This window comes from Phyllostomus discolor, chromosome 4 (genome assembly GCF_004126475.2).
Source record: "Phyllostomus discolor isolate MPI-MPIP mPhyDis1 chromosome 4, mPhyDis1.pri.v3, whole genome shotgun sequence".
Lineage (NCBI taxonomy): Eukaryota > Metazoa > Chordata > Mammalia > Chiroptera > Phyllostomidae > Phyllostomus > Phyllostomus discolor.
This window is the reverse complement of record NC_040906.2, coordinates 71,359,191-71,376,281: the sequence shown is the minus strand read 5'-3', so window position 1 is coordinate 71,376,281 and position 17,091 is coordinate 71,359,191. Positions and strand designations below refer to the sequence as shown.

General features: G+C 37.5%; 1 protein-coding gene across 1 annotated transcript in view; it reads left to right on the top strand.

The window, feature by feature from the left end:
* The window catches only part of MBD5 (methyl-CpG binding domain protein 5), an 80,162-nt gene that overhangs the window by 39,641 nt on the left and 23,430 nt on the right, over nt 1-17,091 (top strand). Inside the window, 3 exon segments of the mRNA XM_036025018.1 lie at nt 8,881-9,906; nt 11,513-11,718; nt 15,039-16,247. Of these exon segments, the coding sequence (XP_035880911.1) occupies nt 8,881-9,906; nt 11,513-11,718; nt 15,039-16,247 (2,441 nt within the window).

Genomic DNA, 17,091 nt, shown 5'->3' with positions numbered 1-17,091 from the left:
GAGTTTTGAAATGGCCTTTCCATTAAAGCTTTCTAAAACTTGCGTTGTAAAGTTCACAGGTTTCTATTAGCTTTGTGGATATCAAATTGTAAGTAAAGTTTAATATTTCCACGTGACATATCTAGAAACTGACCAGTAGGATACTCGGGAGCATTCTTCACATTGTAAAGCAAAGCTCTGGTGGATCTGCAGCCTCACCCCCAAGTTCCTGCTCTCACTGCAGATGCTCAGACTGCTGAGTGCAGGTGTGTTCTTGAGAGCCATCACTAGTGTACTTTGAAAGCAACTTCTAGTTTATGAAGAAAGACAAGTGTCAGCATGTTCTGTGGTGTTTTGATTTAGAGAGGAATCCAAAATCAGGTGCCCTTGACTGGCAAATTTCATCAGGCTGTGCCTCCTCAGGCCTCTTACTGCTGCTCCTGCTGGCCCTACAGCAGAAACCTGCGTGCCAAGAGCCCAGGCTTCTGAGGGGGCCCCAGCTCTATCAGCACCCTGGGCCTCTGCAGACGACCTCACACTGTCATTGTCCACATCACAGCCTCTCCTTTCCATGGCCCTCTGGTTTTTTTCCAATTTCTTTTGTTTTTTTTCAAAGAAAATGATTTAGACTACTCTGCTAACCAACTTAACTGAGCTTTACCTTCCTCCAATATGATAAAGTCATTAAATATATCAGCTTTTACGCTTTAAAATGCTTTTTATATTCTCTTATTTTTTCCTAATAAAATCATTTAATCAACTCTTCTAAACATATGAGAATAAATCCTCTGAGGGGGCAGAGTATGAGTTTGTACTAGAAGAGAAAATAATTCAAACATTTATTTGCCTTAACTCTTAAAGGTATATATTGACTGAGAAGAATATAAATAAACCTACAAGTGTATATTTGTGGGTATATATATATATATATATATTTTTTAAAACTCTGGAAAAGAAAGTGTTTTATTTCAGTACAAAATAAGTTTGATTGAAACTCTGTACAACTGTTGATATGGTAGGTATAAGAAAACAAAATAGAGACCACAAAAGAACACTTTGGGTAAAAGACTGCAAAGTAAGGAGATTGTTTTTGTTGTTGTTTTGTTCTATGTACTTATTTATTATTAGAACATGCCAGAAAGCAAATAAAGGAAAATTATCATTCCCTACATGTTATAGGTACAAACAGATTTATGGGATAAAAATGCTCAAGGGTGGATCGTACTGTGTAAGTTAGACCTCTCAAAATATGGGAAGTTGCTGTGGAAATAATCTAGTCTCATATAGACTAACATAGAGTGAAGAAAGCCAGAGACATTTTTGAGGTTGTGACTGAATATGTAGTGATTTCTATTGAAAGCATTTCCACCCAAATTTTTAAATGCTGACTACATTTTATCCTCATGCACAAGGCTTGTAAGTTAAAAGTTGCCCTCTGCTCTTGTTTTTTAACCAAATACCAAAACTTTATTAAATTATCAACAGTGTGATAATAACCTATGTAGTCTTTTGGTTTAATTTTTGCAAAATGAGCCATTCTTATCATAAGATATTTTCACAACAGGCTATGTCTTGCTGTTTAAGAAGGTTTCCATATATATATATATATATATATATATATATATATATATATATATATATATATCAGGGTTACGCCTCTTGTTTTGTTTACATATTCCAGGTTTAATGTTTCCTTGTGTTCAAAAAAAGAAGCTAAAATATGGTTGACTGTAGACACCGAGTCTGTGTAATCAAAGTTGAGAACAGAACTCAGACTGGGGTGCTATGTTTGCTAATTCAGTGATCTCTTTTGTACCTTTTAAGAAATAAATTGTGCCAGTGTGCAAATTGGGAGAATTGTATTCCATTGCCATACACTAAACTCACTTATAAAGCCACTAGAAATCCTTCACTTCACCAGGAGATGCCTAAGCTATTATTTACTAAAATCAAGTGGTCTGAAAACAGTGAAGCAGCTTCTAAAAGTACCCAAATTATAGGCAGTAATGTTAACTCTACAAAAACCAGTTCACTAAAGATAATCATTAAAAATACTTCTATGATGTCATCAGAACAGATTTCATTTCCATGTGCATGTGGTAGTAAATGCATCAAATCATAAAGTTCTAGGAACTTATAGCAGACAACATTAATGCCAATGAAGCAAGGAGTAAAAATTATTTTCCAAGAATTAAACCTCTTGCAAATTCAAATAACTCAACTTTTTACAGATTAAAAATGGAATTAGATGACAGAATTCTGAAGGAGTTGCTGAGGTACTCCCTGGGATAGTGTTAGTCCAGGGAAGTTTGGAACATCTATCCAAGGCCCACCCACAGGTACACGTCTAAGAGAGTGCTTATCGCAGATGCCCTGCAGCAGGCTGCATGCCGCACAGCTCTTCAGCTCCACCGGGACTCCCCTCGCACTGGCGTCTGATAAGTAGGCTTCCTGGAACCCAGCTCCATAGACCATCCCCCACAGAGTGGAGCAACTCCAAGGCCCGATCCCAAAGAAGTGTTTCTCAAAGATTTCCTTTCTTCCCACAGTAAAAAATGGATTTGCCCTACAATCCACTGGAGGTATATTTTCAATGTATAACACATAAAAGTTTCTTGGAAAAACACTTATGACATGGGATGCAGTCTGATATTTTCCATCCCATTCTATCTTATCATGTTCTATTGTACTTCTTTTATAAACAGTCATGACTCACTGAAATTCTTTTATCACCCACTAACAGAACATAACCCAGCACTCAAACATGTTAACGAAGCAGTTTCCACAAAATAATACCCTAGCTGTACAATGCACTTTTGTCTATTTTATTCATCAAAATATACTGGTTGGGGCATACCAAATTGAATTTGCAGCCCCAAATTGGTTTAAACACTGTCTTAGACTATTCTAAGTCTGGTAATAAAGTAAATATTTATTGAGCACCTCTGTGTGCTAAACACTATTTTAGCACTGCAGATAAAATAGTATACAAGGGGAGGATGCAAAGTTAACCATATTAATAATCTAGAAACTCAGCTCAGGAAAATAAGGAGATAAGACTTCCAATTGGAATACTGACAAAGCATTTTAACTGTTACTCCAGCACAGTCATACAATAGAATGCAAGAGACTCATCAATTCCTTCTCCCTCTTCTCCTAAGTGCTTTGGTTTTGATTCCATCTCTCTGTTCTTGGTGGAGAATTCAACAGTCCTAACTTATGATGATTCAACTTAACGATTTTTTCATTCCAGTGCAAACGCGGTATGCATTCAGTAGAAACTGTACTTTGGATTTTGAATTTTGATCTTGTTTTCAACTAGCAATATGCAGCATGGTGCTCTCTCCAGATGCTGGGCAGCCAGCGGCTGGGAGCCACGCCCCCAGTCACCCACGTGAGCATGGGGCAAACAACCAATACTCCCCTGTGTGCTGCGTTGCCAGCATTTTTTGGATACTGTATTCAATAAATTACATGAGATATTCAATGCTGTATTGTAAAATAGGCTTCATATGAGATGATTCTGACCAACTGTGGGCTACTGTAAGTGTTCTGAACATGTGTAAGTAGGCTAAGCTAAGCTGTGATGTTTTAGTAGGTTGTATTAAATGCATTTTTGATTTACGGTATTTTCAACTTAAAATTAATTTATTGGATATAACCCGATTGGAAGTTAAGGAACATCTGTAGTTCCTAGGGCTTCTTGCCTATTTCTGCTAAAGGGATGCTAGGAATTTACATCACAATCCAAACCACAAGGATAGAGATTGATATATTTTTATAAATACATATTACCATGTCATTCCTAAAGCTCAGGAACATAATGTCTTGTTGGAAGATAAAGACTTCTCATTAAAGTTCTTTTTCAATTTTTAAATCAATCCTTTAAATATAGAGGAGAAAACTTGACTGTTTCCATTGGATTGAAAAGTGCATTGTATTTATTGGACTCATTAAGGATGATATTTTCTCTTGTATCTTGAAGCATTCATTTTGGTTAGAGGTCGCTGTTAACTATTTGCAGTTCAAGTACACTTTCCAAAACTAATGATAAAAGTCAGATGGTAAAGGAGTTCCTTCTGTATGATTCATTTCTTTAATTGTATGGACAAAAATCAGTATTTGCACATACCAGTTTAGAAAGACGTTTTCTAACATAAAGTACTATTTATTCAAAATTAGAGATACAGATTAAAATAGTATAGTGACAGTTCAAAAACAACTTACTGGTCTGTTTGGTGTGAGCTTCATGTCCTCTTTTGCACATACACAAAGACATGTACAACAATGTCATTGACACTTCAGATGCGGCTTTAAGGGAGTTTAGCATAATGTGAACAATGACTTTCCTCCAAGAATGTCAGTGACAACAAAGATGCATAAATCTAAAAAGGAATGAGGAAAATAAACTTCACAAGAATGCAAATTAGTAGTAGCAGGAAAAATAGATACCATAAAAATTCTTCAAAAAATTTTACTGATGCTATGCTTTATACACAGACAATTATGCATTATAAATTATATGTGTACATGGAGAGTACCATTTGTATCTGGAAATGTCCCCCAGTGGGCAGGTCTTCTCCCCACTGTACTAAACCCGGTCTCCGGCTGGGGGTCTAGGCACATGGTCTCGCACAGGGATAGTTTCTTTGGGTGGTTTTCGAGCTTTCTACATCTTTAAAAGTAACAGAGATGATGAGAAAAAGAAATTGTATCAGTTTGTGGTGGTATGAAATAATCACTTTTTCCTATTAAAGGACTTGTCCAACTTACTTTTTCCAGGCTCCCAACTGCCTTTTGATTCTTTCTGCTAAATGGTTAATGAATAGTTTGCCTTTTCAAAAACTCTAAGTGTTCCTTTCATTACATTAAGCATGAAACATCTTGGCTGCCAAACAAAGTCAAGGCAGGGGGTAGGCAGGATGGAGAGAAGACAGGAAGGGAAAAGAGAAGAGAAAAGAAAAAAGGAAAGAAGAAAAGCATTTTCCCCTAAATGTTTCAACAGACCACGAGGCTTTTATGTAGAACTATGAAGTAGGTTCACCAAGGAGTGCTTATTCAAGATTAAATGATTCAGAAATAAGCAACTTTCAATTGCTTTCCCACTGTAAAAATTCAGGGTCCTCCGAATGACCAAAGCATTAATGAGTGACCTTAAGAACTGAGGGCTTTGTGGTGGACCTCTTCCCCTGTAACGTGATTTTAACTCCCAGGAGCTCCTGGAAGCCTTCTAAAGTAACTCGGCATCTTCCAGCCATCTTCCCAGTCTTCATCTCCTGGCCTTGGATCAAAATACTGGAGAGGCAGTTACTACTTTCTCCACCAGTGGGTGGTATTCCCTCCCTCTCTCCACATATACATATGCCACACACACAGCATCAAATGCAGATGATCTGATTTCCAGAAAACATGTTCAAGTTTTATGAACTCCTTCGTAAATTAATTCAACCAAGAATGCCAACCATGTGTGAGAAACTGTGTTAGGTCTTGGGAATACAGAAGGAAATAAGTGGTCCTTGCCTTTAGTGGGTTAGAAAGATGTTTTCAAATTTCATCACCTCTTTGTCTAAGGCAGCACGTTTAACCGTGAGTGGGAGGGCCAGGGTGTCTGGGAAAGCAGCGTACGATATTTTCAGGCATATTTATTTGTTTCGAGCATATGTAAGAATCTATTATCCTTCATACATTTTATTACCTCCTTGTCTTTTTTTTTTTTTTAATACTTCACTTTTACTTTGAGGCCATTTCTTTCTCCTTTTCCACTCTCAAATCCCAGATCAAATTTTACCACTTGCTTAGTTTTCCCTGACACCTTCAGTTTTACAATTGCCTTCCTGTTATACACCTATTACAACTCTTAGCTATTACAATTGCACTAGTTCTGTGAAAAGAGCATTATATTCTCATTCATACTAAGCTCTCAATAAATGTATATTTGAGAGAAGAAAAAGATGGAGGTTTGTGTGTTCCAGACTTGGTCTAAACTGAGTTCCTGTAGGAAAGAGCAGGGTGTTGTGTGGTAGTTTTGTTTGGTTTTTGTTTTTGTATAATCATTTCTATCCTTTTATTCAGCAGAGTATACCTGTTTGTCCAACTGGTTTGTTGAAAATTAGAGAAAATAAAAATAGAACTTGTTCTACATATTACTCTTAAGAAGTCTGTGCTATTCACCACCTTCTTGTTTATAATGCAAAAATACACCCAGAGTAACTAGATTCTCGTTATTGTCATTCCTCAAGAATGTTTAGATAGAGCACTTTTAGAATAATGTCCCCAAATGGCTACTTTCTTGAATCTTAAATATGGGTGCTTCTCTTACAAAGATTAAAAAAATAATAACCTCTACAGAAATGCTCCTTCTGCAAAGCCTTGCCACATGCACGCTGGAGTACTTTGAAAACGTGCTCTTCGAGCAGAGGGGTGGTGATCTGTGCATTTAAATATGTCATTATTATTTGGCAGATAGAGGAAAGGCCTCAGATAGTGATTACCAGTAAATAAGAATTTTTATTCACTTGTTTAAAATATGGTTTCCAAATGCAAATAAAGCACAATACCTATTTGCAGAAATAGCAGCGAGATTTAAAAGGCAATGAAATGTTGAAGATGTTGATTGTTTTATTATGTCAGAATTAATATTTAAAGAATTATATACCATATGCCTGCTTCAGCATTTGATATGTTATTACCTGACTCTTTGTGAACATAGTTATTATTTCATGATAATATTCTATAAATATTTATATATTTTCAAACAGAGGGTGTTTTTAAATTTCATTTTTTAAATGAAACACTGAGAACTTTTTTAAAAGCAGGAATGACAGCTGGGAAAAGTTACAAAGTTGTGCTACCGCCATAGTCTGTAAGGTGTGCTGGTCTGTACTAACCACTACAACGTCTTCCAGTGTCGTCAGTAATGATGATGATAACTCCTTTTATTTGTATGGACTTTTACAAGGCCTTCACTTACCTATTTTTGATTCTCATAATAACTTTTCCTTAGGAAAAATTTAAAGATAGGAAAGTATCATATGCAATAAGATGTTCATCCCTGTGTTAAATACAATAATGAAAAAATCAAAATATAAATGCCAGACTGTGTCAGAATGTTTTCTAATATGGTTAATCCATATGCTACATGGTTAAATATATTAATATAAAGTCTATATATCAAAAAGGAGAAATTCTTGTATTATTCTGTTATAAGAGAACAAGAAGAATATAAAATTATATCTGTACTACGATTATCACTGTGGAAACATTTCTGTGTATTTGGACAATGCCTCAATGGTAACTTGGTCAAATGTAAAACTTCTTTAGGCATAGAAGAGCACTAAAATGTTTGAGTTATTTTAGATTTTCAGTAACACTGCTGTTGTTCATTATAACATATACATGTTTATATTTTAATATAAAATTAGATGCATAAGCTTGTAACAATAAATATTTGCCAAATGCATGTATTATGTTGAAACAATGCATCTCTCTAGGGGGAAAGCTTTTATGAGAAAATGATTATAGGTTGCTTTTCAACAGAATGTGATTCTCACCCTCCTCACCCCACCCCTTGTGCACCTGAGTCACCAGGGTGATTTCAAAGAACTCTGCTGCTCAGGGCACTGCGCCCAAGATGAGTTTCTGCCTGGTCTGGATAGGCCCCCAGCATTGCTTTTTTCTTTTCTTTTCAAGTTATCCAGGTAATCCTAGTGTGCAGCTTGGATTGAGAGCAATTAAAACAATTATAATATACAAAGTCTTAAACTTTTAAATATTAAATTCCCAGAATTTTCATCTCGCATAGATAAGACTTTCAAGACTAAAAATGCCTTTTGGGTGAAGACTGGTCTGATTTAAGGAATCACGAATACAAAGAAAGTACTTTTATGCTGTCAGAGTAGCAAAGATTTAAAAATAGTAAAATACAGTGTTGGTGAGAATGACCAATGCCATACACTATTTATAGAAATGTAAATTAAATGTATATTGATCAAGTTCTCTGTAGGGCAGTTTGACAGTATGTATTCAAAGCGTTATGTGTATGTAAATGCTTTTGTCCTTGGAATTCCACTTTGAAGAGTTGACCCTTGATAAGGAATTGAGCGTATTGACAAAGATGAGTTAATGTTTCCAAAGTGTTGCTTATGATGTGAAAGATTGTAAACAATCAAAATATCACATCTGTGAATTGATTAAATTATGGTGTATTCATACATGATACTAGTAAAGTAATTCTGTAGTTAAATGAGTTAATGTGGAAAGATACAGTATATTGATAAATGAAAAAAGTTATAAAACAGCATGATTCCCTTTTTGTTAAAATATATAACATATCTACATGTGTGTATACATAGGTATGTATATATGTATATATATGCGCATATATGTGTGTATAGAGAGGTGGGATAACTATACATTAAAATATTAAAATAAGGTAATTTATTTTTTGTTCTATACTTATGTATATTCTACCTACTTTTTTCACTAGAAGTACTAGTATTACACATAAAGATCAAAAGCTTCATAAAAATGAAAAATATATATCTTGAAAAATGAAGACTTCTGCTTTTGTCTAACCCAAACAAATGAACTACTACAGAACTTCTTCCATCTTCACTTTGCCCAACTGTGAAAAATGAGCTATTTGATAGAAACAGCTATTTCTCAATATGCTAAACTTCTCCAATACATCTATTTTCAAAGTGGATTAGGAAGTATAAAGTTAAACTTGTGTCACTAACAGAGGGCATATCATCTTTGATCACAATTAATCTGATTAAAACCAGTAAAGGTGACATGTAATGAATTGATTGAAAAGTTTCTCAGTGTGTTGTTATGGGGTTGTCTTCCTTGACGTCCATCATTAACAAGTGCTGTTCTTGTTTTACTGTTTCCCCATTGCAGGCAGGTCAGGACCGTCATCCTCCATTGCCATAGCCGGCACCAGCCACCCTGCCATCACAAAGACAACATCTGTTCTTCAAGATGGCGTCATAGTCACCACTGCAGCTGGAAACCCACTGCAGAGCCAGCTGCCCATCGGGAGCGATTTTCCTTTTGTTGGCCAGGAGCACGCACTTCATTTTCCATCCAACAGCACTTCAAACAACCATCTTCCACACCCCTTGAACCCCAGCCTCCTCAGTTCTCTACCTATCTCTTTGCCAGTGAATCAACAGCATCTCCTAAACCAGAATCTATTAAATATCCTCCAGCCTTCAGCAGGAGAAGGCAAGTCTGAGATCAACCTCCACCCCTTAGGTTTTCTCAACCCGAATGTAAACGCTGCTTTAGCTTTTCTCTCCGGTGATGTGGATGGGCAGGTATTGCAGCCTGTTCACTTTCAGCTCTTAGCAGCCCTGCTTCAGAACCAAGCCCACGCAGCTGCCATGCTTCCCCTGCCATCTTTCAATCTGACCATCTCAGATCTTTTTCAACAGCAAAATACCCCCTTTCCCTCATTAACACAGATGACAGCCCCACCAGACCATTTGCCAAGCAATCAGTCAGAGAACAGCCAAGCTGAGACCCTTTTAACCAGCCCCCTGGGGAACCCTTTACCAAGCTTTGCAGGCAGTGACACTGCTTTTAACCCCCTGTTCCTCCCAGCTGTCACTGGGGCCTCAGGATTAATGGCCTTGAATCCCCAGCTGTTGGGAGGTGTCCTGAACTCGGCATCGGCCAACACCGCTAATCATCCAGAGGTTTCCATAGCAACTTCTTCCCAGGCAACCACTACCACAACCACTACATCATCAGCAGTGGCAGCACTGACTGTCTCAACACTTGGTGGGACAGCAGTGGTGTCAATGGCAGAAACATTGCTGAATATATCTAATAATGCTGGGAACACACCTGGTCCAGCTAAACTCAACAGTAACTCTGTGGTGCCACAGCTACTTAACCCTCTACTGGGGACAGGTTTGCTTGGTAAGTTAAATTTTTTCACAAATTTTTACAAAAGAAACGTTTTTCTAATTCTATTTTCTCCTTTTTAAAAACTCCATTTTGTCACACTATTTTTAAAAATGTTTTTGTTATGTCACAGCTTGCTTAAGGAACTAAATATAATAACACCCGCACACAACCATAGTTATACAAACATGAAAATGACTTTTTTCTTTTCCCCTATTCTAGCAATGCTAAATATTTTAATTTGCTTTCTCATCTTCTAATTCTGATGCCACCTAAACCTAACCTATTCATCATTCTTTTAAGCCAAGTAGAGTCTTATTTTTCAAATAATAAAGCACAGGTACATCTTAAAAATAACTTTTATTTGAATTTTAGTTGGTGTGGCATCACAGGGTTAGTATGAGCAGCTGCACTGTGGATGGAAACAGTCTGAGGAAGTGTTTTTTCCAGGTGATCTCTAAATAAACAGAACTAAATACTTATCCAGCAAAATAAGAAACAAGGCATACAAACATTCAAAATTAAAGTTTGCCCAGGTTCAAGGAAACAGCCCCGATAGTTACTGCTAGATTTCCTCAGACAGTAGTAGTTAAAATTTTGTGACTTACAAACAGAATCCTTCCTGTAGATTATATTATCACAAAACTGTTAGAAAATAATGCCAGGTATATTCCACTGCTTGATGCAGGTAACTGGAATAAACAGAGATGGTTCCCATAAGTCTGGAAGCATCGGCAGATGTACTCGATACTCACATTTGGTGTATGTAAACATACATTTTTTATACATTCATATTTATATATGCATAAATACATATATTTCCAGATTTATGGATACCTTTATAACATAGTTTCATTAGTTCTATTTGGCATTGAAATCAATGGAGGTAAATAATCTAAAAAGCATAATAGATTTATATATTTCAAACTACAGGACAATTTCTGTGACATCATCCTCAAAATAACTTCAGCATAATTTCAAAACAAGTCTATTCAATTTTGAATATAAATTTAGTTATTAACTAATCCTACCTAATATCTAATCATTATTTTTAATGATTGTGACAATGATGTCTTTTGTATTGCTAGCTTTGTTTACAACTTTAATTTTTAGACAACCAACCTTTTACTTAAAAATAAAATACATATTTCCAGACCAAATCCAATTTTATTTGGTGGTAATTACAGATGATTGTGATTTGAGATCTAAATTTTGTAAATAAGGCCTAATCAGAGCCACTCATTTTAATCATCTGGTCAAATCCTTGTGATTGCTAAAACAGTGTAGGACTAATTTCTACCTTTAATTATAGGTGATTTAATAAAAGTAGATTCAAAGAATTTTTTAACACTGAAGCTGAATATAAGGCCAGGTTAGTGGATAAAGCAAAGACTAGTTTCTCCATGATACAAAATTTAAAAAAAAAACTAATTATGAAAGATAAAATTAAATAGTAAAATACTCTTTCCTTACCACCTAGTAAGACTTTGAGGAGAAAAAGTGAAAATTATCATGTAAGTCTCATTTTTAGTTTTTGTTTTAGGAATTGTCAGGCACAAAGGTAGGCATGAGATTGCCAAAGAATCACATTGACTTACATTTTATGTTTTTCAAACTATAGGTGACATGTCCTCAATAAACAATACTTTGAATAACCATCAACTGACTCATCTACAGTCGCTGTTAAACAACAATCAGATGTTTCCTCCAAATCAGCAGCAGCAGCTTCTCCAGGGCTACCAGAACCTCCAAGCATTTCAAGGACAGCCCGCAATCCCTTGCCCAGCTAACAGTAACCCCATGGCTTGCCTGTTTCAGAACTTTCAGGTACTCTCCTTCCCTGGGTCACTTTAGTAGAGAACAATGTCTAAACTTTTTAAACACTCACTTTGGGGGAAGAGACAAAGAAGGAAGTTACATGCCCTTCTACCTCTACTCACTGTCTTTTCTCAGTAATGATTGTAACACATTCTAGTCTTTTGTGTGAAGCTTATTTTATTTTGTCTGAAGCATGTCAGTGGTCCTTTTGGGGCAGTTAGTAAAAACTGATCTTGGCACCCTCTCAAACCCTTTTGAGGGTTTATTCCAATTGCTCTCATGATTAAAAGCCACAGCCTTAACATGCCTACCTCACTCTCCAGCCCCAGCTCTTACTACTGTCTCCTTGGCTTCAGCCACATGGTCTTCTTTTAGTTAGACAAACTGAATAAATCCCTGATAAATTTAAGAGCTAGATGCAAAAAGTAACACTAAATAAATATAAGAAGAAAATACAGAATTTTTAAAAATAGTCTTGGGCCCTGGCTGGTGTAGCTCAGTGGGCATGTCCCATAAACTGAAAGGTCACAGTTAGACTCCCAGTCAGGGCACATGCCTGGGTTGCAGGCCAGGTCCCCAATTGGGAGTGTGCAAGAGGCAACCACACATTGATGTTCTTCTTCCTCTCTTTCTCCCTCCCATCCCCTTTCTCTAAAAATAAATAAATAAAATCTTAAAAATTAAAAAAATAATAATCTTGGAATAGAGAGGGCTCTTTCATCAAGACACAAAACCAAGTAGTTTTTTAAAAAGTTATGTAATTGAATACATACACCTTTAAAATCTTTATCTTTAAAGATAAACTACTAATAAACATGAAAAGAATAATCAGCATTATATAAATTACAACAGTAATGTGTCATTGGATTGATGATACCTTGTTGACAGTGGTGTGGGATAATGGATTCTTTGAGATTTATTCTTGGTCTAATTATATGCTGATTCAGTCCTTTTGATAGTTTATCAAGTTGTTAAATATACATGTCTTTGACCCAGAAATGTAACTTCTGTGTATCTATTCTAAAGAAATCTTCATATGTGAACAAAAGGGCGCAATTCAGAATGTTCATTACAATTACTTGAGTGTCCATCAGTAGGGGCATAGTCAAATATGCTATGGTAGATTCATCTACCTAGTGATTTGAAAAATTAGCTAGATTTATATAATCTGATATGAAAAGATCCACAAGATTGCAAGACTCCAGTACTATAGTATTACAGAAGAAAACTGAAATACAATGTCATTTATGGGAAAGATATAAAGAAGAAAAGGAAGGAGGGAGGAAGGGAAGGGAAGGGAAGGGAAAACTAGATATTCACCTACACATTTTAATGTATTAAAAATAAGTGTCTGCAAGGAAATGGGATTGGAGTGGGATGGGAAAGTACAGGTTTAGGTGGCCTGTAATGATGAAGAAAACTTTTGTTTTTGACAATGAGAAAATACTTGTAGAGATATAATTTAGAAGGAAAGAGGAAGTGCTTAACCATGTCACTGAGAAAACAAGGGGATAAAGCCTGAAGAGATACTATTTGATTCAGCAGTGAGAATATGACCAGTGACTTGGTGGAATGCAATTCTGATGGAGTATGGGAGCAAGAGCCAGAGTGCAATGGATGAAAGGATTGAAAAGATTAGGAATTAAAGAGTGAAATAAAAAATTTCAAAAATATAACTCTGAAGAACATAAGAAAAACAGGGTAGTGCCCCAAGGCAGATGTAGGTTGAATGCCAATTTTTAAAATAGGAACACCATGCACATAGTTGTGTGCTAAAGGAAAGAGGCAAAAAAGTTGAAGAGATGGTGATTACCAGAGGGGAAGACAGTGGGGGTTGGTGGAAGAGGATAAAGAGAAAATAAATGTCTTCAGGTGGTAACACAATACAATACAAGTGATATATTACAGAATTGTACATGTGAAACCCTATATAATTTTATTAACTAGTGTCATTGCAATACATTCAATTTTTAAAAAGTGGAAGAGAACATAAAGAAGGGAAGGAATAATAGATAAGGCAAGATCCCTGAGCAGGGGCTTGGGATCCAAAGGAGAAACAGAGAACTTTCTCTCAAAGAGCAGAAGGGACCCCTCTTACACTGGGAAACTGGACAGGGTTTAGGACACACATGGTTGCAGAGAAGGATGTGCAGCCAGAAGGCAGAGAGGAGCAGAGTGTAAGACTTAAAAGAATTCTTAACCTATGAACTCCATCCTCTGTGTTAAGTAAGGCCATCTACTAAGTGCAGGAGATGGGATAGCAGCTGGCTTATGGAAGTGGGTAAAGATTTGAACAGTGGTGAAGAAGAGTGCTGCCTAAGTGGAGGATCACAGCATTGGTGAAAACAGTAAGCTCCCAGCTGGATTGGAAGCCAGATGCTCAGCATCCTCAATGTAGATGTAGATGAAGCAGGCTGTTGAATTGATTCAGGACTGGGATTCTCTCTGGTAGGTGTAGACAAGGGGAGAATGGCAAGAGAGTAGTTGATGTGCTGATGGGTCCCAGGTCTTGGTTTGGTGGAGAAGGATGGGAAAACAGGAAAGGAGTCACCACTGAAGGGAAAACACCAAGTATCAAAGGTCTGGAGCAGCAATTCTTAGATGGGGTTGGTGAAATTAGAATAACCTTGGGGATGTGTTCAAATTGCACGCATTCTTCCCATCCTGAGATCTGATCATTTCCCCGGGGGGCATTCCCTCCCTCTGCCTCTTCTCCACTGAGAATCACTTCCATAGGGAACCGTTGTCACTGCCGACAGCATGGGGGTGACCCTCAGCTGACAGCTGGACAAGGGTGAAAAGTAGGTGTTATGACCCTACCTGAAGACTTTCAAAATTTGGTGTTATATAAGAAATATATTATTGTAAGGAAAGGTGTATATGTTTGTTTTGTTTTATGTTGTATATATTTCACTTAATTCAGTAGAAATCATTTTCAAAATTGGATTCCCTTTGTAATTTGAGCGGTGTTGGTGACTGAATCCCAAGTTGCAAAATCTGTAATGATACTAAATACTTGGAATCATCACCGTAAAACACACTAGATCCAACAGCCTCAACTTTAATTTTTCTAGAGAATGTTTAGTAATGATTTTTTTTTAATCTGAATGATTTTAACCAAAGCAACAGTACCTAAATATAATGGAGGCATAAGCTCTTCTATACAGAGTGGCTTTTTATTTCGTTTTTGAATCTTGTTTTTTCTTTACATTTCCTTCCTTGTTATACCTGTTTGTCTTTTGGTAGATCTTAAAATTATGTCTTTCTCTCTGAGGTCTTTAATTTTTTTCTCTCTCTCTCCTTCACTGCTTCCTGTCTATTTCTTTAAGGTGAGAATGCAGGAAGATGCAGCTCTCCTCAACAAAAGAATAAGCACTCAGCCAGGGCTCACAGCACTTCCTGAGAATCCAAACACTGCACTCCCACCCTTCCAAGATACATCTTGTGATCTGCAGCCGAGGATGGACCCGCCTCTTGGTCAGCAGGTGAAGGACGGCCTTGTTGTGGGTGGCCAAGGTGATGCCTCCGTAGATGCCATTTACAAGGCAGTTGTTGATGCAGCCAGCAAAGGAATGCAGGTTGTCATCACCACTGCAGTCAACAACACGACCCAGATCAGCCCCATTCCAGCTCTGAGTGCCATGAGTGCCTTCACTGCTTCGATTGGTGACCCATTAAGTCTCCCCAGTGCTGTCAGTGCAGTCATCCATGGACGGAACGTGGGCACTGTCGATCATGACGGGAGGCTGAGGAGTGCCAGAGGGGCTCGGCTGCCCAGGAACCTGGACCAGGGGAAAAACTCAAATGAAGGAGATGGGTTTGAATATTTCAAGTCAGCAAGTTGCCACGCATCTAAAAAACAGTGGGATGGGGAGCAAAGCCCTGGTGGGGAAAGGAACAGGTGGAAGTGTGAGGACTTTTTAGATCATGCAGGCCATGTTCACAGTAGTCCTTGTCACGAGAGGTCCAACAATGTCTCTACACTGCCATTTCTGCCTGGGGAACAGCACCCAATACTGTTACCACCAAGAAACTGTCAAGGGGATAAAATTCTGGAGGAGAATTTCAGGTATAATAGCTACAAAAGAACTATGATGAGTTTTAAGGAGAGGCTAGAGAACACCGTGGAGAGATGTGCACACATTAATGGGAACAGACCACGACAGAGTCGTGGTTTTGGAGAGTTGCTGAGCACCACCAAGCAAGACCTGGTCCTAGAGGAGCAGTCTCCGAGCTCCTCAAACAGTTTGGAAAGTTCTCTGGTCAAAGACTACATCCATTACAATGGAGACTTTAATGCCAAAAGCATTAATGGGTGTGTGCCTAGCCCTTCAGACGCTAAAAGCATTAGTAGTGAAGATGACCTACGGAATCCAGACTCCCCCTCTTCAAATGAGTTGATACATTATAGGCCAAGGACGTTCAACGTTGGCGACTTGGTCTGGGGCCAAATCAAAGGACTGACTTCCTGGCCTGGAAAATTAGTAAGAGAAGACGACGTTCACAATTTATGTCAACAAAGCCCCGAGGAAGGGAAGGTATACAAATCTTTATCCATTGTCAAATACTAACCTTTATTCCGATATCAATTATTTTTTGTTATCATCACTTTGGATTCTTTGGATTTGAAATTAGGATTCTCCATGACTCATTCAGGTCTCATAAACTTCTGGAGCATAAAGTGAAGAGGGGAAGTTTATAGTCACCAAATGTCATATCATCAAGGGGTGAGTTGTGAAACATCTGTAGATTCCACTAAGGCTCAGAGTGGTTCTAACCTAGGAACCAGAGGCAACAGGAAGTGCCAGGGGACAGCTTTCCCTCCTGTGCTTCCATGTGACCCTTAGCACTGGGGAGAGGGTAAAGTTGGGTGGAGGAGCTGCAGCCATTTCTGGAAGCAGCAGGTAATGTCTGGAATCAGAATGATATCTCCTTTCAGGAAAAGTTCTGGGTCTTTATAACACATGGAAATGTTTAACCCCATAGTCTGGTTCTACTTAACAGAATCTGATCATATAAATTAAATGAAAACTCCATGAAACTACCATTCAATTTAGGAGAAATTAGTAGGGGTCTTCTGGTCTTTCTCCCCCCACCCCAGAGTTGGTAGAAGTGATTCACTAGGCCAGAAATATGCAGAATGTTTAAAGTATAAAAACTGACATCTGACCAGGAGGAAATAATAATGCCTATTCCCCACATATAGTGAAGAAACATAATTTTTCATCTCCTTAGGAAATAAAAATTACTCTTCCAGGTATATAGTATTATTCTTTTAAAGAGTATATTGTGCAAAGCTATTTCAACTCTGCTCAAACTTCCACTGGCATTTTGGTTTAATGGCAGGAAACCAAAAGCATTTTTGCCAGCACAATAAAAGGA